The sequence below is a fragment of the Oncorhynchus gorbuscha genome, linkage group LG08 (genome assembly GCF_021184085.1).
Source record: "Oncorhynchus gorbuscha isolate QuinsamMale2020 ecotype Even-year linkage group LG08, OgorEven_v1.0, whole genome shotgun sequence".
Lineage (NCBI taxonomy): Eukaryota > Metazoa > Chordata > Actinopteri > Salmoniformes > Salmonidae > Oncorhynchus > Oncorhynchus gorbuscha.
Genome location: NC_060180.1, coordinates 40,799,055 through 40,822,614, shown reverse-complemented (window position 1 = coordinate 40,822,614; position 23,560 = coordinate 40,799,055). Strand labels below are relative to the sequence as shown.

The 23,560-nt window shown below is 43.7% G+C and overlaps 1 protein-coding gene across 5 annotated transcripts in view; it reads right to left on the bottom strand.

Moving 5' to 3' along the window:
* Positions 1-23,560, bottom strand: part of LOC124041659 (calmodulin-regulated spectrin-associated protein 2-like) — a 69,763-nt gene that overhangs the window by 27,281 nt on the left and 18,922 nt on the right. For all 5 annotated transcript variants that reach the window (XM_046359489.1, XM_046359491.1, XM_046359493.1 and 2 more), the window contains 2 exons: positions 4,991-5,173; positions 3,960-4,049 (listed from right to left, as the gene is read on the bottom strand). In XM_046359489.1, the coding sequence (XP_046215445.1) occupies positions 3,960-4,049; positions 4,991-5,173 (273 nt within the window). The remainder of the gene's footprint in view (positions 1-3,959; positions 4,050-4,990; positions 5,174-23,560) is intronic.

Sequence of the window (23,560 nt, the reverse complement as noted above, 5' to 3'; positions counted from 1 at the left end):
CTGAGAAAGGGATTGTTGTCTGTATTCAAGCTGTGACACTAAATCGACGCCCTCGTCCGCTTCCCAAACGGCACCCTATTCCCTATCTATTGCACTACTTTTGACCAGGGCTCATAAAGGCTCAGGTCAAAAGTAGTACTCTATGTAGGTAAAAAAGGGTGTCATTTGGAACCTAGCCCCTCTTTACAGTGTGGTCTGTTCAGTGAACAGACAGCCCTGTCTGTGTTGACCCTGATAAAGGCAGTGATAGAGAGAGTTGGTTCTGACAGAGCATGTGCTCCAGCAGTTTATTAGGAGCATACAGTTCTTCTCTGGCTGAGGCTAACAAGCACGTCAAGGCCTCCCTTCATTTTTTACTTTGAAAAGGGTAGTATGTGTGGGACGGAAGGTATCGGTGTGTGTGTGCGTGTGTGCGTGTGTGTGTGTGTGTGTGTGTGTGTGTGTGTGTGTGTGTGTGTGTGTGTGTGTGTGTGTGTGTGTGTGTGTGTGTGTGTGTGTGTGTGTGTGTGTGTGTGTGTGATACGATCTATCTCTTATTATATCATAGGCACAGTAGTAACTTTTTGATAAAAGGTCGTCTGATGTGATTTAGCTCCTGATGTAATTGTGCGGCGGAGTTAAGCTCTGATCACAAGATGCTTACAACATTTGCCAAAGGAAACAATCAAAGGAAATGTATTGTTTGTTCACCCTTTATTTAGCCAGGTAAGTCAAATGATTTTTTTACAGGGAAAAAGTTCTGAGAACCATATGTTGAGCTTGGTGTGAGCCGTGGTTCAGTTGTAAATTCGGGAGGTGCCAGAACAAAAAGTGAGTGCCAGAGGGGGTGACCGGAACGCATAAAAGAAAAATCCCCTTTATAATAAAGCACTGCATGCATATCATGCATTTGCATAGAGCAGTAAGAGGCGCTTCCAGAACTTGCACACATGGGGACCATTGTTAATAGCCCAGGGTCAGGGGAAATGTGTCCTTTTATAAACGCATTTCATGCAGTTTTGCGTCATTTCACATGACTGGAGACTTTGGCAGAATCTTTTATACCGCCCAGAATGATGGAAATGACAGGCTACTATGACACTGACAAACTGAACATCTGAGATCAATAAAACGGCCGTGTCTTGTGGAGACACATTTTGTGGAGACACATTTTGTAGGCTGCAATATGAGGAGGAAGTTATAGTCCTACAAATGCTTTACAGTTTCACTGACTCACCCAATGATGCGCAGATCACTCGCCGGTGATGGCCTATGGCGTTCGTGCCAAAAGCCTATCTTTCGCTTGTTTTACATTGTAAAACAATATTTGGAAGTTGATCAAATATTTTGGTAGCAGACAGATTAGTCTTCACTTTTCAGCAGGAGCTATTTGCTTTCCAACCTGTGTTTTTTCTCGCAATTGTATCTGAAATATTGGGAAAGGCCTGTTTTGTCTGCATGCTGTTTACTGACAGATTTGCAGTGTGTTCCGAACTGTAGGCCATGCCTTGTTATTGGGCTGCACACAATCCACAGCCAGGCTTTAGAAAATATACATTTTTGATCCTCTGTGGCTAAATTACAGGCCTTCTCATGGTGTAGTAGGCTATTCTGAATTACTTCATTTCTTTCTGACCAGACAGTAGTTATTCTATAACTTTAGAAAATTCATTTCAATTTATCAGGGGTGCTGAAGCTCTGATTCTATAAGGAAATAAATGACCAACGCTGGAGAGATGAGAGTTGTAGACTCGTCTATCAGAGCAGAGAGAGGGAGAGAGATCGTATAAAGTGAATCTCGTTCTCATTCAGAGATACAGGCTCGCTTCTCACACAGCCACGGCCAGGCGGTGATCTCAAACGTAGGTTGCAATGTTGCGCAAACCATAAGCCCGGGCCGACCCAGCCCAAATCAACTCTTAGAATATCAGGCCCGGACTGAAAACCAACTTTTTCACATTAGGTTTTTTTGGGGGTTGGCAGGAGAACGAACAAACAGGCAACTCTTAATGAACTGATCGGGGTTTGGCTTTGGAACATTCTCAACACATTTAAGGAACTTAACAAAAAAACATACTTTTCTTGGTATTTCATTCTTTTAAAAGAATGTTTACTAAAAGTTAAAACATAGTTACATTTAAATTACATTTTGTTATGGTGAAGTACATTTCAGTACTTCACCATAACCTTTTGTACAGGTTTCCTCTTGGTTTTATTTAATGTTCTCAAATTGTTCCGAGAATATTAGGAACATTTTCCATAAAAAACACAAGAACATTTAAGTTCAGAGAATGTTTATTTTTTTAAAATTTAAAACATTTAAAACATTTCGTTCTCAAAACATGAAAACTTTTTTTTGTTACTTTTAGTAACATTCGAAGAATGCTCCAAGAAAGTTATTTAAAACAGATACATTCCGTTCTCAGCATCTTGAACACACTCTTGTTAAGTGTGTTCAGGTGTGTTGGCTGCGCCCCCTAATTGGCCCTACCTGATGTTAATGAATGCGGTATTTTTTAAATACCGCATTTCTAATCAGGAAACGTGCTAGCTGGGTTACCACCTTTTTTGTGATTATATTCTTTGTTATCACAGTGAGTTGACTGTTTTTCAATGAGGAGATTTGATCTGGCCACTAAAGAGCATTTTAGGTTTGATCTTTGACCTCTCAGACAGGGTCGTGACTTGACACAGGTCACTGTGGGTGAGATGAGGACTCTCGTGTCTCTTTGTACTGTCAGCAGTAGACCAGAGGGATGACTCAGAATGTCACATAGGCCTTACATAACTAATGTCCCTTCAGTGCAGTCTGTCCCACTCGATCTCTGTTGCCCTCTCTCTGTCTTTCTCTCTGTCTGTCTGATGCTCTCTCTGTCTTTCTCTCTGTCTGTCTGATGCTCTCTGTCTTTCTCTCTGTCTGTCTGATGCTCTCTCTGTCTTTCTCTCTGTCTGTCTGATGCTCTCTCTGTCTTTCTCTCTGTCTGTCTGATGCTCTCTCTGTCTTTCTCTCTGTCTGTCTGATGCTCTCTCTGTCTTTCTCTCTGTCTGTCTGATGCTCTCTCTGTCTTTCTCTCTGTCTGTCTGATGCTCTCTCTGTCTTTCTGTCTGTCTGATGCTCTCTCTGTCTGTCTGATGCTCTCTCTGTCTGTCTGATGCTCTCTCTGTCTTTCTCTCTGTCTGCCTGATGCTCTCTCTGTCTTTCTCTCTGTCTGTCTGATGCTCTCTCTGTCTTTCTCTCCGTCTGTCTGGTGCTCTCTCTGTCTTTCTATCTGTCTGTCTGATGCTCTCTCTGTCTTTCTCTCTGTCTGATGCTCTCTCGGTCTTGCCCCCAGTCTTGCTCTGTTCCACTTTTTTCCCCTATCCCACTATTTGTTGCCCTATATTTTGCTCTCTCTCTCTCTCCCCTTTCTCTTTCTTGCTTGCTCTGTGTTGTGTGGGTCTCTGCTCCTCTCTCTCTCTCTCTCTCTCTCTCTCTCTCTCTCTCTCTCTCTCTCTCTCTCTCTCTCTCTCTCTCTCTCTCTCTCTCTCTCTCTCTCTCTCTCTCTCTCTCTCTCTCTCTCTCTCTCTCTCTCTCTCTCTCTCTCTCTCTCTCTCTCTCTCTAATAGTTGTGCAGCAGAGTCTCTTGCCAATATCTCTATACAGCTGACATGACACTGAGCTCATCTGTTCTTCTGTTAGCAGGGGAAATGTGTGTGTGTTTGTTTGTGTCAAAGAGAAAACGAGAGCGAGAAAGAGAGGAGTGAAAGTGGCAAGAGCGAGAGAGAGAGAGAAAGCAAGAGAGAGACGGAAAGATAACAATATTCTGCATCTGTATGTTCAGTTCGTACTTGTGGAGTTGGAGAGGTTGGAGAGGGACCCTTGCTGTTGGGCCTGGGAGACCCTGTCCAGACTGTTATATCAGACCATGTCAACAGAGGGCAACGAGGGAGAGAAGTCAGAGCGTGTGTGTCAGTGTGTGTGTGTGCTTGTCAGTACTCACCCTCTGTGATGCAGTAGCTGTGCTCTCAGGGCAGGAGCTCTCTCTCAACCTCTGCTCCTCCACCAGAATCTCCCTGAGGTGCTCATTCACCTAATGAGAGTGAGAGAGTGAGAGAGAGAGAGAGAGAGAGAGAGAGAGAGAGAGAGAGAGAGAGAGAGAGAGAGAGAGAGAGAGAGAGAGATTGGAGAAAGAGAATGGATATTAATGAAGGTCACATTACCAATAATGAATAAGGGGGAATGAATGCAGATGTTTTGTTTTTGTGTGTGCAAGTGAGAAAGAAAGAGACCGACTACAGTCTCTCGTGACAGACTAAATATTCTTGGTGGCAAGATTAAATTGACCATAATGTAGTTTTTAAAAAACAGTCCTATGACTTCCATCATTCAGCCCATGAAAACATTGCAACCACTCATAACTTCATAAACGATGAGCTCAAGCTCTAAGCCTTGTTGTGAAGTTGTACATGTACAACAAACATAAACCAAACTTCATGAGGGAAATAAAATAGTTCTCACTCTCACTCGATCTGACACCTAAACTGTCGCCTACGGTAGCCTATCAAAACACATTTCCGGTAAAAAAAAAATATATATATATTTTTTAAATAATTAAATCTTACTCCTGAGAGGAAACTAGTCAAATTAAGATCCCACATCTGTGGGCATGTGTATTCATGTCAATATGTGTGTTCGTCCATCCTCATATGTCTGCATGAGTGTGCATTTTTCCGTGACTATATTTGTAAGCGTGTGAATCTGTGTGTGAAGCATACGTGTGTGTACATGCGTGTCTGCATGTGTGTATCAGTCTGGCCTTGGGCTCGCAGCAGGGAGGAATGTTGTCAACAAGCTCAGATGGTAGCCGACAACACGGAGCCAGAGTGTGTACTCTTTAGGATGTAGGATGCTGGGACATTACTAGGATGCCGACGGGAGGTACGCTAACAACATTAGCATCAATACTAATGGTGTGTGTGTGTGTGTGTGTGTGTGTGTGTGTGCGTGTGTGCGAGCGTGTGTGTACCCTACCTTGTTGATCCAGGTGGTGACTGCGTCCTCTGTGTCGTAGGGCAGGTCCCTGACGTCGGGGTGGGAGGAGAGGTCATTGGGAGGGGAGGAGAAGCGGTGGACGCAGGCCATCACCCGCTCCACACTCACCATCTCCACTGTGTACGCCATCATCAGAGTGTCTATTAGGGCCAGGTGGGAACTCTGGGGAAGGGAGACGGTGTTAGAATGGTCCGTGTTGGTCCATGTTTTCTCAGAGACGGGTGATAGAATGGATGTTCAGAGAGGACACCATCATCAATGTTTCACAGAAAACATTTACATCCCTCTTCCAGTCACACCAAAATAAAAAGGTAATAGATTCCCATCTAAGGTCAAATGCAGGTCACATAAAAACCCCGGGCGTGTTCAGTATTTATGAAAACATTAACGGATGTCATAAATGGGGAACCGTGTAAATGTGTGTCTTAGTGTGTGTTAGTCCTAGAACAGTACGAAGCATGACATTCTGAGTTCTAAATGGGGAACCGTGTAAATGTGTATCTTAGTGTGTGTTAGTCCTAGAACAGTACGAAGCATGACATTCTGCTGGCCTTTCCAATCCCATTCCAGGGCGGTCAGAACAGCTAGCAGCTCTCCCTCCCCTTCCTCTTCCTGCCTCTTCAGGGGTCTGGCCCACTCTAACATCTTCTAATGTGTGTGTTTACTTCCTGGTGTGACACAGGTCAGCTCTGCCGTTCAACACGGATTCAGATGGTTACTACTGTGGTAAGAAGAGCTGCTCTCCAATCAGTTTATTAAAGACGGCACTCTGTTATTCCAAAAATACTATGCTTTAAACTACTGAAGCACAACTAACGGCACCAAGCAACAAAACAGAGAAACACAAAAACACAACAGACCTCTCTATTCATGACCCCATAGAGACGCTTATATAAGAGACTGTTTACACGTAGTGTGGCCCTGTGTTTCCAAAGAGAGAGAGAGAGAGAGAGAGAGAGAGAGAGAGAGAGAGAGAGAGAGAGAGAGAGAGAGAGAGGGAGAGGGGAGGGGGAGACAGACTGACAGAGAGGGGGAGACAGACTGACAGAGAGAGTGAGAGAGAGAGAGACTGACAGAGAGAGAGAGAGAGAGAGAGAGAGAGAGAGAGAGAGAGAGAGAGAGAGAGAGAGAGAGACTGACAGAGAGAGGAGAGGGGGAGACAGACTGACAGAGAGAGAGAGAGAAAGAGAGAGAAAGAGAGAGAGTGAGAGAGAGAGGGAGAGGGGGAGACAGACTGACATAGAGAGTGAGAGAGAGAGAGAGAGAGAGAGAGACTGACAGAGAGATAGAGAGAGAGAGAGAAAGAGAGGGAGGGAGAGGGGGAGACAGACTGACAGAGAGAGAGACTGACAGAGAGAGAGAGGGTGAGAGAAAGAGAGAGACTGACAGAGACAGAGAAAGACAGAATCCAACTGACCAACCTTTCAGTGCTTTCTCTCCCTGTTCTTTAAAGCCCATCCCATTTCCTCTACTCCACTGCCAGCAAATATAGTAGGTTTTGTACAGTGTCACTACAGACCAAGTCCTCATGGAACATTACACATTTAACATAGAGCTTGAATTTGGTGAAAGCTATAAATTAAATAGATATTCTGATTACTATTTTATAGGTTTCAGTATCTCAAAAAATGATCCAAAATCGGATGCATTTTCTAACATTACCCTTTCAAGAATGAAGAACTGCTTCATCTGATGCATCATAATGCAGAGCCTTCAGAAAGTATTCACATCCCTCCACTTAGTCCACATTTGTTGTGTTATAGACGGAATTTCAAACGGATTCACTTTTTCCTTCACTGGCCCACACAAAATACCCTATAATGTCAAAGTGGAATTATGTTTTTTGATTTTTTTTTCACCCACTTTGGCATTTTTCCTATTTTGTTGCCTTACAGCCTGGAATTAAAAAAATAATAATATATATATATATTTTTTTTTGGGGGGGGGGGGGGGTTTGTATCATTTGATTTAAACAACATGTCTACCACTTTGAAGATGCAAAATATATTTTACTGTGAAACAAACAAGAAATAAGACAAAAAAAACAGAACTTGAGCATGCTTAACTATTCACCCCCCCCAAAGTCAATAGTTTGTAGAGCCACCTTTTGCAGCTATTACAGCTGCAAGTCTCTTGGGGTATGTCTCTATAAGCTTGGCACATCTAGCCACTGCAATTTTTGCCCATTCTTCAAGGCAAAACTACTCCAGCTCCTTCAAGTTGGATGGGTTCCGCTAATGTATAGAAATCTTGAAGTCATACCACAGATTCTCAATTGGATTGAGGTCGGGGCTTTGACTAGGCCATTCCTAGACATTTAAATCTTTCCCCTTAAACCACTCGAGTGTTGCTTTAGTAGTATGCTTAGGGTGATTGTCCTGCTGGAAGGTGAACCTCCATCCCAGTCTCAAATCTTTGGAAAACTGAAAACAGGTTTCCCTCAATATTTTCCCTGTATTTAGCGCCATCCATCATTCCTTTAATTCTGACCAGTTTCCCTAACCTCTCGCGCCAGCTAGGGTGTGGAAGCCCGACGAGCTGGCTAGGCACCCCCGTTTCCATCGGTGGCGACCCAGAGCCGATGCCACCACACCAACCGGAACGCCAAGCGATGCTTCGTGTGATGGCTTCTGAATTCTGTCACATGGGATGATGCTGGAGAGACGAAGCAGGTACGGGGAGTCAGGCTCTTCTGTTCTGACTGACAGTCCAAGAGTTTTACTTTCCAGAAATCCAGTCTGGATTTAAACCAATAGCCTTATAGACTAGAAGTGCAGCTGTGAGATTTTAGTCCTAATCCCTTCTGAACCCACTGACTTTATTTACATAAATCCACAAATCGTAAATGTTTTTAAGTTGTTCTTTACATTTATTTGATTTATTTTACCCCCTTTTTCGTAGTATCCAATTGTTAGTAGTTACTATCTTGTCTCATTGCTACAACTCCTGTACGTGCTCAGGAGAGACGAAGGTTGAAAGTCATGCGTCCTCCGATACACAACCCAATCAAGCCGCACTGCTTCTTAACACATCGCGCATCTAACCCGGAAGCCAGCCGCACCAATGTGTTGGAGGAAACGCCGTGCACCTGGTGTTTAAAAAAAAATCACTTTGGTGCAAGTATGTGGTACATTTTCACAACTCTTAGTACAAAATTCAAAACAGATCATCAAAAAGACGTGTGCTCCAGGCATGTGCTGACCAACTGGCAGGTGTCTTCACTGACATTTTCAACATGTCCCTGATTGAGTCTGTAATACCAACATGTTGCAAGCAGACCACTATAGTCCCTGTGCCCAAGAACACAAAGGTAACCTGCCTAAATGACTACAGACCCGTAGCACTCACATCTGTAGCCATGAAGTACTTTGAAAGGCTGGTAATGGCTCATATCAACACCATTGTCCCAGAAACCCTAGACCCACTCCAATTTGCATACCGCCCAAACAGATCCACAGATGATGCAGTCTCTATTGCACTCCACAGTGCCCTTTCCCACCTGGACAAAAGGAAGAGAATGAGAATGCTATTCATTGACTACAGCTCAGCGTTCACCACCATTGTGCCCTCAAAGCTCATCACTAAGCTAAGGATCCTGGGACCAAACACCTCCCTCTGCAACTGGATCCTGGACTTTCTGACGGGTCGCCCCCAGGTGCTGAGGGTAGGCAGCAACACATCTGCCACGCTGATCCTCAACACTGGAGCGCCACAGGGGTGCATGCTCAGTCCCCTCCTGTATTCCCTGTTCACCCATGACTGCATGGCCAGGCACAACTCCAACACCATCATTAAGTTTGCAGACGACACAACAGTGGTAGGCCTGATCACCGACAACGACGAGACAGCCTATAGGGAGGAGGTCAGAGACCTGGCCGGGTGGTGCCAGAATAACAACCTATCCCTCAACTATCCCTCAACGTAACCAAGACTATAGAGATGATTGTGGACTACAGGAAATTGAGGACCGAGCACACCCCCATTCTCACCGACGGGGCTGTAGTGGAGCAGGTTGAGAGCTTCAAGTTCGTTGGTGTCCACATCAACAAAAAACTAGAATGGTCCAAACACACCAAGACAGTCGTGAAGAGGGCACGACAAAGCCTACTCCCCCTCAGGAAACAAAAAAGATTTGGCATGGGTCCTGAGATCCTCAAAAGGTTCTACAGCTGCAACATCGAGAGGATTGGTTGCATCACTGCCTGGTATGGCAATTGCTTGGCCTCTGACCGTAAGGCACTACAGAGGGTAGTGTGTACGGCACAGTACATCACTGGGGCTAAGCTGCCTGCCATCCTGGACCTCTACAACAGGCGGTGTCAGAGGAAGGCCCTAAAAGAAGACCCTACTCATTCAAGGGTTTTTCCTTGTTTTGACTATTTTCTACATTGTGGAATAATAGTGAAGACATCAAAACTATGAAATAGCACATATGGAATCATGTAGTAACCACAAAAGTGTTCAACAAATCAAAATAAAATTGAGATTCTTCAAAGTATCCACCCATTGCCTTGATGACAGCTTTGCACACTTTTGACATTCTCTCAACCAGCTTCACCTGAATGCTTTTCCAACAGTCTTGAAGGAGTTCCCACATATGCTCAGCACTTATTTGGACTCTGCGGTCCAAATAACCATTACACAGCCTGGAGGTGTGTTGGGTCATTGTCTTGTTGAAAAAACAAATGATAGTCCCACTAAGTGAAAACCTGACGGGATGGTGTATCGCTGCAGAATGCTGTGGTAGCCATGCTGGTTAAGTGTGCCTTGAATTCTAAATAAAACACTGACAGTGTCACCAGCAAAGCACCCCCACACCATCACACCTCCTCCTCCATGCTTCACAGTGGGAACCACACATGCGGAGATCCTCTGTTCACCTCCTCTGCGTCTCACAAAGACACAGCGGTTGGAACCAAATATCTCAAATTTGGATTCATCAGACCAAAGGACAGATTTCCACTGGTCTAAAATCCATTGCTCGTATTTCTTGGCCCAAGTTAGTCTCGTCTTCTTATTGGTGTTCTTTAGTAGTGGTTTCTTTGCAGCAATTCGACCACGAAGGCCTGATTCACGCAGTCTCCTCTAAACAGTTGCTGTTGAGATGTGTCTGTTACTTGAACTCTGTGAAGCATTTATTTGGGCTGCAATCTGAGGTGCAGTTAACTCTGATGAACTCTGCAGCAGAGGTAACTCTGGGTCTTCCTTTCCTGTGGCAGTCCTCATGAGAGCCAGTTTCATCATAGCGCTTGATGGTTTTTCCAACTGCACTTGAAGAAACTTTCAAAGTCTTTGACATTTTACAGATTGCCTGACCTTCATTTCTTAATGTAATGATGGACTGTCACTTCTCTTTGCTTATTTGAACTGTTCTTACCACAATATGGACTTGGTCTTTCACCAAATAGGGCTATCTTCTGTATACCACCCCTACCTCGTCACAAGACAACTGATTGGCTCAAACACATTAATTAATTCCACAAATGATCTTTTAACAAGGCACACCTCTTCATTGAAACGCATTCCAGGTGACTAACTCATGAAGCTGGTTGAGAAAATGCAAAGAGTGTGCAAAGCTGTCATCAAGATGGCTACTTTGAAGAATCTCAGATATAAAATATAATTTGATTTGTTGAACACTTTTTTGGTTACTACATGATTACATATGTGTTATTCATAGTTTTGCAGTCTTCACTACTATTCTACAATGTAGAAAATTTAAACAAATTAAGAAAAACCCTGCAATGAGTAGGTGTGCCCAAACGTTTGACTGGCACTGTATGTCAGGATTGGATTCACCATGCCAAAAGGTTCCCCCCAGGTACATGAACAATGAGGATATTTACTGTGATTTTGACAGGCTTGATACAAACTAGCGCCTGCTAAACTTTGTTTGTTTCATTTATTTCATTTGATTACGTTGTGAAAGATGTCTTCAATGATCACACCTTTGATCACACAGGGGACAGCAATGATGGAAATGTGATGTTCAGTACATCTTAATGAGTAACGTGTATTGCCTAATGTGAAAACAGTGTAATGTATTGTAACTTACAGCACTCTAGCATGTTACATTCCAAGGGACATTTTGAGACATGTACCTTCGGGAAGTATTCATTTGTTGTGTTACAGCCTGAATTCAAAATGGATTCAACCAAACAAATCTTACCCATCTACACAATACCCCATAATGACAAAGTCAAAACATGCTTTCACAGATACAGAAATATCTCATTTGCATAATACTGTAAGTATTCACACCCCTGAGTTAATTCCTGTTAGTATCACCTTTGGCAGCGATTACAGCTGTGAGTCTTTCTGGGTAAGTCTCTAAGAGCTTTACACACCTGGATTGTACAATACTGTATTTGCCCATTATGTTATTCAAAATTCTTCAAGCTCTGTCAAATTGGTTGTTGATCATGTTAGACAACTATTTTCAAGTCTTGCCATAGATTTTCAAGCTGATTTAAGTCAAAACTGTAACTCAGTCACTGTCTTCTTGGTATGCAACTTCAGTATAGATTTGGCCTTGTGTTTTAGGTGTCCTGATGAAAGTTGAATTAATCTCCCAGTGTCTGGTGGAAAGCAGACTGAACTAAGTTTTCCTTTAGGATTTTGTATGTGCTCCATTCTGTAGATTTTTTTATCCTGAAAAACTTGCCATTCCTTATTAACGATTACAAGCATACCCATAACATGATGCAGCCACCACTATGCTTTAAAATATGGAGAGTGGTACTCAGTAATGTGTTGTATTGGATTTTCCCCAAGCATAAGACTTTGTATTCAGGACAAAAAGTTAATTGCTTTCCCACATTTTTTGCAATTTTACTTTAGTGCCTTTACTTTCGAATGCATGTTTTGGAATATTTGTATTCTGTACAGGTTTTTCACTATGTCAATTAGGTTATTATTGTGGAGTAACTACAATGTTGTTGATCCATCCTCAGATTTCTCCTATCAAAGCCATTCAATTCTGTAACTGTTTTAAAGTCACCATTGGCCTCACGGTGAATCCCTGCGCGGTTTCCTTCCTCTCCGGCAACTGAGTTAGGAAGGACTCCTGTATCTTTGTGGTGACTGGGTGAATTGATACACCATCCAACAAAATAAATATGTACCCATCTTACCAGTAGTAGCCCTTCTTCGCGATTCATTGGAAAACCTCCCTGGTCTTAGCGGTTGAATCTGTGTTTGAAATTCACTGCTCGACTGACAGGTAATTGTATGTGTGAGATACAGAGATGAGGTAGTCATTCAAAAATCATGTTAAACACTATTATTGCACTACAGAGTGAGTCCATGCAACTTATTATGTGACTTGTTAAGGACATTTTTACTCCTGAACTTATCTAGGCTGTCCATAACAAAGGGGATGAATAATTATTGACTCAAGACATTTCAGCTTTTCATTTTCAATTAATTTGTAACAATTTCGAAAAACATAATTCCACTTTGGCATTATGGGGTATTGTGTGTAGGCCAGCGACAAATCTCAATTTGTTACTGCAACCAATCAAAGCTGGGACCAAGAGACTGAAAAACAGTTCTATCTCAAGGCCATCAGACTGTTAAACAGCCATCACTAGCACATTAGAGGCTGCTGCCTATAGGCATAGAATCACTGGCCACTTTAAGGAATGGAACACTAGTCACTGTAATAATGTTTACATCTGGCATTACTCATCTCATATGTATATACTGTATTCTACGGTATCTTAGTCACTTAATGTTCACATATCTGGCATTACTCATCTCATGTGTATACACTGTATTCTATACTATTCTATGATAACTTATTGACCTAATAATGCTTACATATCTTGCATTACTCATCTCAAACAGTTGAAGTTAGAAGTTTACATACACTTGGGTTGAAATCATTAAAACTCGTTTTTCAAACACTCCACAAATTTCTTGTTAACAAACTATAGTTTTGGCAAGTCGGTTAGGACGTCTACTTTGTGCATGACACAAGTCATTTTTCCAAAAATGATTTACAGACAGATTATTTCACATACACTAAGTCGACTGTGCCTTTAAACAGCTTGGAAAATTCCAGAAAATGATGTCATGGCTTTAGAAGCTTATGAGGCTAATTGACATAATTTCAGTCAATTGGAGGTGTACCTGTGGATGTATTTCAAGACCTACCGTCAAGCTCAGTGCCTCTTTGCTTGACATCATGGGAAAATCAAAAGAAATCTGCCAAGGGTTAGTAGTAGACCTCCACAAGTCTGGTTCAACCTTGGGAGCAATTTCCAAACGCCTGAAGATACCACATTCATCTGTACAAACAATAGTACGCAAGTATAAGCACCATGGGACAACGCAGCCGTCATACCGCGCAGGAAGGAGAAGCTTTATGTCTCCTAGAGATGAACGTACTTTGATGCGAAAAGTACAAATCAATCCCAGAACAACAGCAAAAGACCTTGTGAAGATGCTGGAGGATACTAAAGTATCTATATCCACAGTAAAACGAGTCCTATATCGACATAACCTGAAAGGCCGCTCAGCAAGGAAGAAGCCACTGCTTCAAAACCGCCATAAAAAAGCCAGACTACGGTTTGCAACTACACATTGGGACAAAGATCGTAATTTTTGGAGAAATGTCTTCCTTCTGGTCTGATGAAACAAAAATAGAACTGTTTGGCCATAATGACCATCGTTATGTTTGGAGGAAAAAAGGGGAGGCTTGCAACCCGAAGAATACCATCCCAACCGTGAAGCACGGAGGTGGCAGCATCACGTTGCGAGGTGGCAGCATCACGTTGCGGGGGTGCTTTGCTGCAGGAGGGACTGGTACACTTCACAAAATAGATGGCATCATGAGGTTGGAAAATGATGTAGATATATTGAAGCAACATCTCAAAACATCAGTCAGGAAGTTAAGCTTGGTCGCAAATGGGTCTTCCAAATGAACAATGGCCCCAAGCATACTTCCAAGTTGTGGCAAAATGGCTTAAGGATAACAAAGTCCAGGTATCGGAGTGGCCATCACAAATCCCTGACCTCAATCCTATAGAAAATTTGTTGGCAGAACTGAAAAAGTGTGTGCGAGCAAGGAGGCCTACAAAAATGACTCAGTTACACCAGCTCTGTCAGGAGGAATGGGACAAAATTCACCCAACTTATTGTGGGAAGCGTGTGGAAGACTAACCGAAATGTTTGACCCAAGTTAAACAATTTAAATGCAATGTTACCAAATACTAATTGAGTGTATGTAAACTTCTGACCCACTAGGAATGTGATGCAAGAAATAAAAACTGAAATAAATCATTATCTCTACTATTATTCTGACATTTTACACTCTTAAAATAAAGTGGTGATTCTAACTGACCTAAGACAGGGAAATTTTACTACGATTAAATGTCAGAAATTTTGAAAAACTCAGTTTAAATGTAGTTGGCTAAGGTGTATGTAAACTTCCGACTTCAACTGTATATGTATATACTGTATTCTACACTATTCTACGGTATCGCATTCACTTAATAATGTTTACATATCTGGCATTACTCATCATATGTATATTCTGTATTCTCTACTATTCTACTGTATCTTAGTCCGTTCCACTCTGACATCACTCTTCCATATGTATTAGTCTTAATTCATTCCTACTTTGATGTGTGTATTGGGTATATGTTGTGTAATTTGTCAGATATTCCTTGTTAGATATTACTGCACTGTCGGAGCTAGAAGCACAAGCATTTCGCTCCACCGGTAATAACATCTGCTAATCACGTGTATATGACCAATAAAATGATTTCATTTCTTTGAAACTCCATCTGTAACACAACAAAATGTGGAATAAGTCGGCTTTTTCTGCTATTGGATTAACTGATTGTTAAAATAACTACATTGAGAAGATGTCATTATTTTATATTTTGGTGTTAAAATGAATGTACTCATTATATTTCACTGTAAACCTCTATTTTGGATCAGTGGTTGTGTGGTGAAAGATGTCTACAAACAAAGTGAAAGGTTTAAAAAGTGTTAGCAGTTTGGAGTGTTGTACTAAGAGTTTCCCTTTTCCATTCACCACATCCTTATGAAAATAGTAGGGACAGCCATTCCGGACCATGAGTCCTTGTTTTCCATTCACCACATCCTTATGAAAATAGTAGGGACAGCCATTCCGGACCATGAGTCCTTGTTTTCCATTCACCACATCCTTATGAAAATAGTAGGGACAGCCATTCCGGACCGTGAGTCCTTGTTTTCCATTCACCACATCCTTATGAAAATAGTAGGGACAGCCATTCCGGACCATGAGTCCTTGTTTTCCATTCACCACATCCTTATGAAAATAGTAGGGACAGCCATTCCGGACCGTGAGTCCTTGTTTTCCATTCACCACATCCTTATGAAAATAGTAGGGACAGCCATTCCGGACCATGAGTCCTTGTTTTCCATTCACCACATCCTTATGAAAATAGTAGGGACAGCCATTCCGGACCGTGAGTCCTTGTTTTCCATTCACCACATCCTTATGAAAATAGTAGGGACAGCCATTCCGGACCATGAGTCCTTGTTTTCCATTCATCACATCCTTATGAAAATAGTAGGGACAGCCATTCCGGACCGTGAGTCCTTGTTTTCCATTCACCACATCCTTATGAAAATAGTAGGGACAGCCATTCCGGACCATGAGTCCTTGTTTTCCATTCACCACATCCTTATGAAAATAGTAGGGACAGCCATTCCGGACCGTGAGTCCTTGTTTTCCATTCACCACATCCTTATGAAAATAGTAGGGACAGCCATTCCGGACCGTGAGTCCTTGTTTTCCATTCACCACATCCTTATGAAAATAGTAGGGACAGCCATTCCGGACCATGAGTCCTTGTTTTCCATTCACCACATCCTTATGAAAATAGTAGGGACAGCCATTCCGGACCATGAGTCCTTGTTTTCCATTCACCACATCCTTATGAAAATAGTAGGGACAGCCATTCCGGACCGTGAGTCCTTGTTTTCCATTCACCACATCCTTATGAAAATAGTAGGGACAGCCATTCCGGACCGTGAGTCCTTGTTGAAAAGGTTGTTTGCTACAACATGATGATGATAATATTACAGCAAAATCTTCTATAGTATTTGACCTTTTCTGTACTATTGAATAACAATTTCAAAGGGTTGTTTTCAAGGCTTTACATTGTTGCTGAGGAATGGTACTGTCATGCTAGATCGCTCAGGAGGGATGAGTTTTAAACTGTGGGTATTAGGCTGTTTACAGTAGCTGGGATCTCCTCTGGAATAAAAACAGTGCTGGTGTTGATAGTAAAGCATGGACTTAAAAGCCTTAGATCCCCTCATAAAGAGATCTGCCATGTGTGTGTATGTCTTCAGAGTCAGCTCCAATGGCACTAAACCATTGACTGGTGACAGTAGCACCTAAAAAGGCTTTGATTTGACCCGACACAGATATTATTGGTCATAGTGGGAGCTGTACTCTCATCTCATCTCACAGCTAAAACATTGTCATTGCATGAGGAGGACACATATTTACATTGACATCCCCATCCACTCTCATTAGGTTATCAACACGAAAGAAAAACTGTTATTAATGTGGTGTAAAGCAAACATTCAGCTTTTATTTCCTGTTATTCAGCAACTAAGGCTGTGTGTGTGTGTGCGTGCGTGCGTGTGTGTGTGTGTGTGCGTGCGTGCCCTTGATCAAAGACACTCAGAGGAAAGGCCACTTCAGCTGAACATACAGATAATACCAGTAGTGACCGACAGACACCTACCGCTCCCTGAGTCACCAGTGTCTGCTCAGCAAAGATTCACCGTCAGATACAAAGATTCACCGTCAGATACAAAGATTCACCGTCAGAGACAAAGATACACCGTCAGAGACAAAGATACACCGTCAGAGACAAAGATACACCGTCAGAGACAAAGATTCACCGTCAGAGACAAAGACACACCGTCAGAGACAAAGATTCACCGTCAGAGACAAAGACACACCGTCAGAGAAAAAAATTCACCCTCAGAGACAAAGATACACCGTCAGAGACAAAGATACACCGTCAGAGACAAAGATACACCGTCAGAGACAAAGACACACCGTCAGAGACAAAGATACACCGTCAGAGACAAAGATACACCGTCAGAGACAAAGACACACCGTCAGAGACAAAGATACACCGTCAGAGACAAAGATACACCGTCAGAGACAAAGATACACCGTCAGAGACAAAGATACACCGTCAGAGACAAAGATACACCCTCAGAGACAAAGATTCACCGTCAGAGACAAAGATACACTGTCAAAGACAAAGATTCACCGTCAGAGACAAAGATATATATTGACAATAAAAACAGCCACAACTGCGGAGATCCACAGAGGTCAGGGTGACATATGATGCACTGTATTGCATCTATGACTATAGCCATATCCGTTCTCCTGGTTACAGCTCTCACTCTGAGCTTTAAGACACACGGGGGGCTGCAGCTCAAAAGTCTGGAAATGTGTACCCTCTGTCTCTGTTTCCACTACTTCTAAGACGAGGATCAAAGCTTATTCAAAAGTAGGCATTCTTTCCACATAATGACTTCACCTATTACTGGTTTTCAGATCAGCGCAGGTGAAGGAGACAAATAGAGGAGGGCCTTTAGACTATTGAGATGTGCCCCTGAACTTCACAAGGACAGAGATGGATGAAGGTCAGAGAGATGGATGCTCTTTGTTCCTTAGCCTACAGTTTATACATTCTATTGCTATGCTCGTAAGTAGTGGGACTGTCACTTATGCACGCCTCCTATGCTAATGTCATTCCACAGATGGCTTTTCACACACATACTGAAAACGCTGCCTCAGCAGACAAATCCAATTGCATCTCCTTTCCTCCCTATGCAGTCCTGCTCCCTGGTCTCATAGACGTCTTTCAGCACATACAGAGGGTTGTGGATGGAACACAGTCAGTGTTTCTCAATATGCATACTGCAGTGCTCCGAGCACTGCAGTGCTCCGAGCACCGGAGCTTGTGTCCAAATCAAAGTATGCGAAACAGAGCACGGAGGGGACTTCTAGGACACGTACTCCGTTCGTACACATTTAGAAGCATGCATCGGTGCAAGCTTGGATGAAAATTATGGAGTAGAAATATGAGGCAACCAATTTCTTGAAATCAATCAATTATTTGAGCTGAAGCGAGAGAAAAACTCAAACTTCGGAATTAAATATTGCCCATTCACATCTCATACAGTATGTTGCCTGACTACAATATTTTATCTTGAAAACGTTAATAATTACATTCTGTGTTAATTTAGCTATGTTTACCTGCTTACATTACCCACTGTAGTGTGCGTAGATTGCAAGCCCATAGTAAGTCAATAGGACAAACTGGCTAGCTACTACTGTTAGCTAGCTAGCTAGCCACAAATAATTGGATAACTAACTTCTGCTTAACTAGCTGACTAGCTAGATTATTGCGATTCACATATAGCTACAGTGATGGAAAAAAAGTATTTTATCCCCTGCTGATTTAGCCCACTGACAAAGAAATGATCAGTCTATAATTTTAATGGTAAATTTATTTGAACACTGAGAGACAGAATAACAACAAACAAAAAAATCTAGAAAAATATGTCAAAAATGTTATAAATTGATTTGCATTTTAATGAGGGAAATAAGTATTTGACCCCCTCTCAATCAGAAAGATTTCTGGCTCCCAGGTGTATTTTATACAGGTAACGAGCTGAGATTAGAAGCACACTCTTAAAGGGAGCTTGTTACCTGTATAAAAAACACCTGTCCACAGAAGCAATCAATCAATCAATCAGATTCCAAACTCTCCACCATGGCCAAGACCAAAGAGCTCTCCAAGGATGTCAGGGACAAGATTGTAGACCTAAACAAGGCTGGAATGGGCTACAAGACCACCGCCAAGCAGCTTGGTGAGAAGGTGACAACAGTTGGTGCGATTATTTGCAATGGAAGAAACACAAAAGAACTGTCAATCTCCCTCGGCCTGGGGCTCCATGCAAGATCTCACCTCGTGGAGTTGCAATGATCATGAGAACGGTGAGGAATCAGCTCAAAACTACAGGGGAGGATCTTGTCAATGATCTCAAGGCAGCTGGGACCATAGTCACCAAGAAAACAATTGGTAACACACTACGCCGTGAAGGACTGAAATCCTGCAGCGCCTCACAAGGTCCCCCTGCTCAAGAAAGCACATATACATGCCCGTCTGAAGTTTGCCAATGAACATCTGAATGATTCAGAGGACAACTGGATGAAAGTGTTGTGGTCAGATGAGACCAAAATGGAGCTCTTTGGCATCAACTCAACTTGCCGTGTTTGGAGGAGGAGGAATGCTGCATATGATCCCAAGAACACCATCCCCACCGTCAATCATGGAGTTGGAAACATTTGGCACTGGGGGTGTTTTTCTGCTAAGGGGACAGGACAACTTCACCGCATCAAAGGGACGATGGACGGGGCCATGTACTGTCAAATCTTGGGTGAAAACCTCCTTCCCTCAGCCAGGGCATTGAAAATGGGTCATGGATGGGTATTCCAGCATGACAAGGACCCAAAACTCACGGCCAAGACAACAAAGGAGTGGCTGAAGAAGAAGCACATTAAGGTCCTGGAGTGGCCTAGCCAGTAACACACTACGAGTGGGACAAAATCCCTCCTGAGGTGTGTACAAACTACAAGAAATGTCTGACCTCTGTGATTGCCAACAAGGGGGAGATGCAGTGTGAGGTAATACAGTAGGGGGAGATGCAGCGTGAGGTAATACAGTAGGGGGAGATGCAGCGTGAGGTAATACAGTAGGGGGAGATGCAGCGTGAGGTAATACAGTAGGGGGAGATGCAGCGTGAGGTAATACAGTAGGGGGATATGCAGAGTGAGGTAATATAGTACGGGGAGATGCACTGTGAGGTAATACAGTAGAGGGAGATGCAGAGTGAGGTAATACAGTAAGGGGTGATGCAGCGTGAGGTAATACAGTAGGGGGAGATGCAGCGTGAGGTAATACAGTAGGGGGAGATGCAGCGTGAGGTAATACAGTAGGGGGAGATGCACTGTGAGGTAATACAGTATGGGGAGATGCAGCGTGAGGTAATACAGTAGGGGGAGATGCACCGTGAGGTAATACAGTAGGGGGAGATGCAGCGTGAGGTAATACAGTAGGGGGCGATGCAGCGTGAGGTAATACAGTAGGGAGAGATGCAGCGTGAGGTTATACAGTAGGGGAAGATGCAACGTGAGGTAATACAGTAGGGGGAGATGCAGCGTGAGGTAATACAGTAGGGGGAGATGCAGCGTAAGGTAATACAGTAGGGGAGGTGCAGCGTGAGGTAATACAGTAGGGGGAGATACAGAGTGAGGTAATACAGTAAGGGGAGATGCAGCGTGAGGTAATACAGTAGGGGGAGATGCAGCGTGAGGTAATACAGTAGGGGGAGATGCAGTGTGAGGTTATACAGTACGGGGAGATGCACTGTGAGGTAATACAGTAGAGGGAGATGCAGAGTGAGGTAATATAGTAAGGGGTGATGCAGCGTGAGGTAATACAGTAGAGGGAGATGCAGAGTGAGGTAATACAGTAAGGGGGAGATGCAGCGTGAGGTAATACAGTAGGGGGAGATGCAGCGTGAGGTAATACAGTAGGGGGAGATGCACCGTGAGGTAATACAGTAGGGGGAGATGCAGCGTGAGGTAATACAGTAGGGGGAGTGTGAGTGCTTGTCAAATTAAAGGTTGTATGTATTCTCCACACTCTCATCCTCACAAGAACAGACTCAAGAGAACGTCCTTGGAGAATGCTCTCGGAGCATGAGAATGTGGAGCACGGTAGTATGCATATTGAGAAACACCCTGTGTCTCAGACAGAGGCCGAGAGAGAGAGAGAGAGAGAGAGAGAGAGAGAGAGAGAGAGAGAGAGAGAGAAGGGAAGGGAAGGGAAGGGAAGGAGAGATGGGAAAGGAGAGGGAGAAATACATGGGGAAGAGAGGCAGATGGGCAGAAAGAGGTAAAGCAGCTGAGAGAGAGAGAGAGAGAGAGAGAGAGAGAGAGAGAGAGAGAGAGAGAGAGAGAGAGAGAGAGAGAGAGAGAGAGAGAGAGAGAAAGAGAGAGAGGAAGTGGTGTGGGTGTGTGTACATGTGTTTGTGTATAAAGGCTGCCATATACGTGCCTAGACTTGGTCTGAGACCACACCCTCTATCCTACTGCAGTGGAGCACCAGCACGTATTCCCCTTCTCCACTCTTCCATCCCCCTTTACACTATCCTCTCTTCTACTCTACAACCCCCTATTCTCCCCCCCCCCACCCATCACAGATGGTCACATACCCATTCCCCATTTCCTCTCCTTCTCTGGAGCACAGATGTAATCCCCTCTCCGATCTACTTCCAACACACTGTCATACTCGACCTGTCCTCTCACCCCCATATACAGATACAGTATATTATATCCTCTGATGACATTATATTCCCTCCCTCCCTCCCTCCCTCCCTCCCTCCCTCCCTCCCTCCCTCCCTCCCTCCCCCTCCCTCCCTCCCTCCCTCCCTCCCTCCCTCCCTCCCTCCCTCCCTCCCTCCCTCCCTCCCTCCTCTACCTGGAGCCTAACCAAGTAGTAGCCCTTACTCCTCAAACCACTCCTCTTTTCCTTTCATCTGACAGACCTCCACAATCCCCCTTCCTCGCCCTCTCTCTTCAAGCACAGTCCTTCCCTCCTTCCTCCCTGGACCCCAGCCAAGAGACAGCCCCTCTACCCCTCCATTCCTTCACTCCCCCTCTCTATTCATCCCCTGACAGTCTGCCACGTGCTCCCTCTCTCCGCTCCTCCTCCTGCTGTCCTCCTCTTTGACATACTGTCATCCCGCATTCCGACATGGACCTGTGCCAAGTAGCGGTGCGTGAAAAAAACATTGAGGTCATAATTTCTCCTCATATGCTCCATAAACCCAATACAGAAATTCTCTGGGCGAATGTATCTGCACTAAACTTCACAGACTGCTGAGTCGACACGTACACACTCTCAACTCCTATGGGGAACCCACCTATACTGAAGAGGTTGTGCATTTTGTAACGGACAATGGGGGTGTATACGATATACTGTATCTGTGTGTGTCAGTCCCTGCGTGTGTCAGGAAAGATCTACAGGCTAGTAAATTAACTGGCTGTAGGCTTTGTTGCCGATGAAGGTCATTTCCTGTTTACACCCGCTTTACACATACAGTATAGGCTCCATTTGTCTGCTTAAACATATCGACTAAAGCTGCCTGCTTAATCAGATCACCACCTATACACACACGCAAGCACACACACACACACACACACACACACACACACACACACACACACACACACACACACACACACACACACACACACACACACACACACACACACACACACACACACACACACACACACACACACACACACACACACACAGAAAGAGAGAGACCCACGCTGTCCTTGGATACCATAGGAATAGGTCAAACTAAGAGTCCCCCCTCCATCTCGCCCCCTCATCACACTTGAGCGACTACTTCAATTGATCAAATCCTCAACATAGTGAACTAGTGACTTTGTGTTGTCCTCTAGACATGTGTGTTAGAGACAGAGGCCGTGTCTACACTTGACACTTACATGCAACTTCTGCTATCAGAATATATAAGATCGCATTGAAAAGACGGGTCTAGACGCACAAAAGTTGCTTTGTGGTCTGATTGTGTTCACATTCGGCTGACCACCACAGAAGGTGGTCAGGTACGCATTGTGTGCAAATTTATCCTCAGTCTTGATGCAATTAAGCTACCAAAAGGTCATACAGTGGGCGAAGTCATCAGTACTCCGCCAACAAGTCTCCGGGAAAACATGTGTTTTGGGACCAAGAGGCACCTTTTTATAAAAACGTTGAAGGAAATTCCAACTAGCGTGTGGGGAACGTGTTTGCTGGCCTCATAAAAGCTAGCTAATAGTTAGAAAAATAGAGTTATGCTAATCCATTTGCAATCCCTTTCGCTTTGCTTGTTAGCTTGCTGGCTAGCTACATCAGTAGGTTAGCTGGCTAGTTAGCTATAGGGTTGGGCAATATACCGATAGTATAGGATATCGAAGATGATTGACAGCCATCGTTGACTGGCACCACACAGTAAAGAGCTGACTGGGCAGCCCACAGCAAGGCCATGACAAGTGGCCTATTTCTTCGCTATAGCCTGCATAACCTATTTTTTTTAAATGTTATAAACAGTGGCAATTTTAGAATGTAAATCTTGGTGGGGCAAACAAAAAAACATTGTTTTTAGGGCCTAGATAAAACAGCAGAGTCCCAACACCTTACCACAACTGTTAGGGCCTAGATAAAACAGCAGAGACCCAACACCTTACCACACACTGTTAGGGCCTAGATAAAGCAGCAGAGTCCCAACACTTTACTACACACTGTTAGGGCCTAGATAAAACAGCAGAGTCCCAACACTTTACCACACACTGTTAGGGCCTAGATAAAGCAGCAGAGACCCAACACCTTACCACACACTGTTAGGGCCTAGATAAAACAGCAGAGTCCCAAC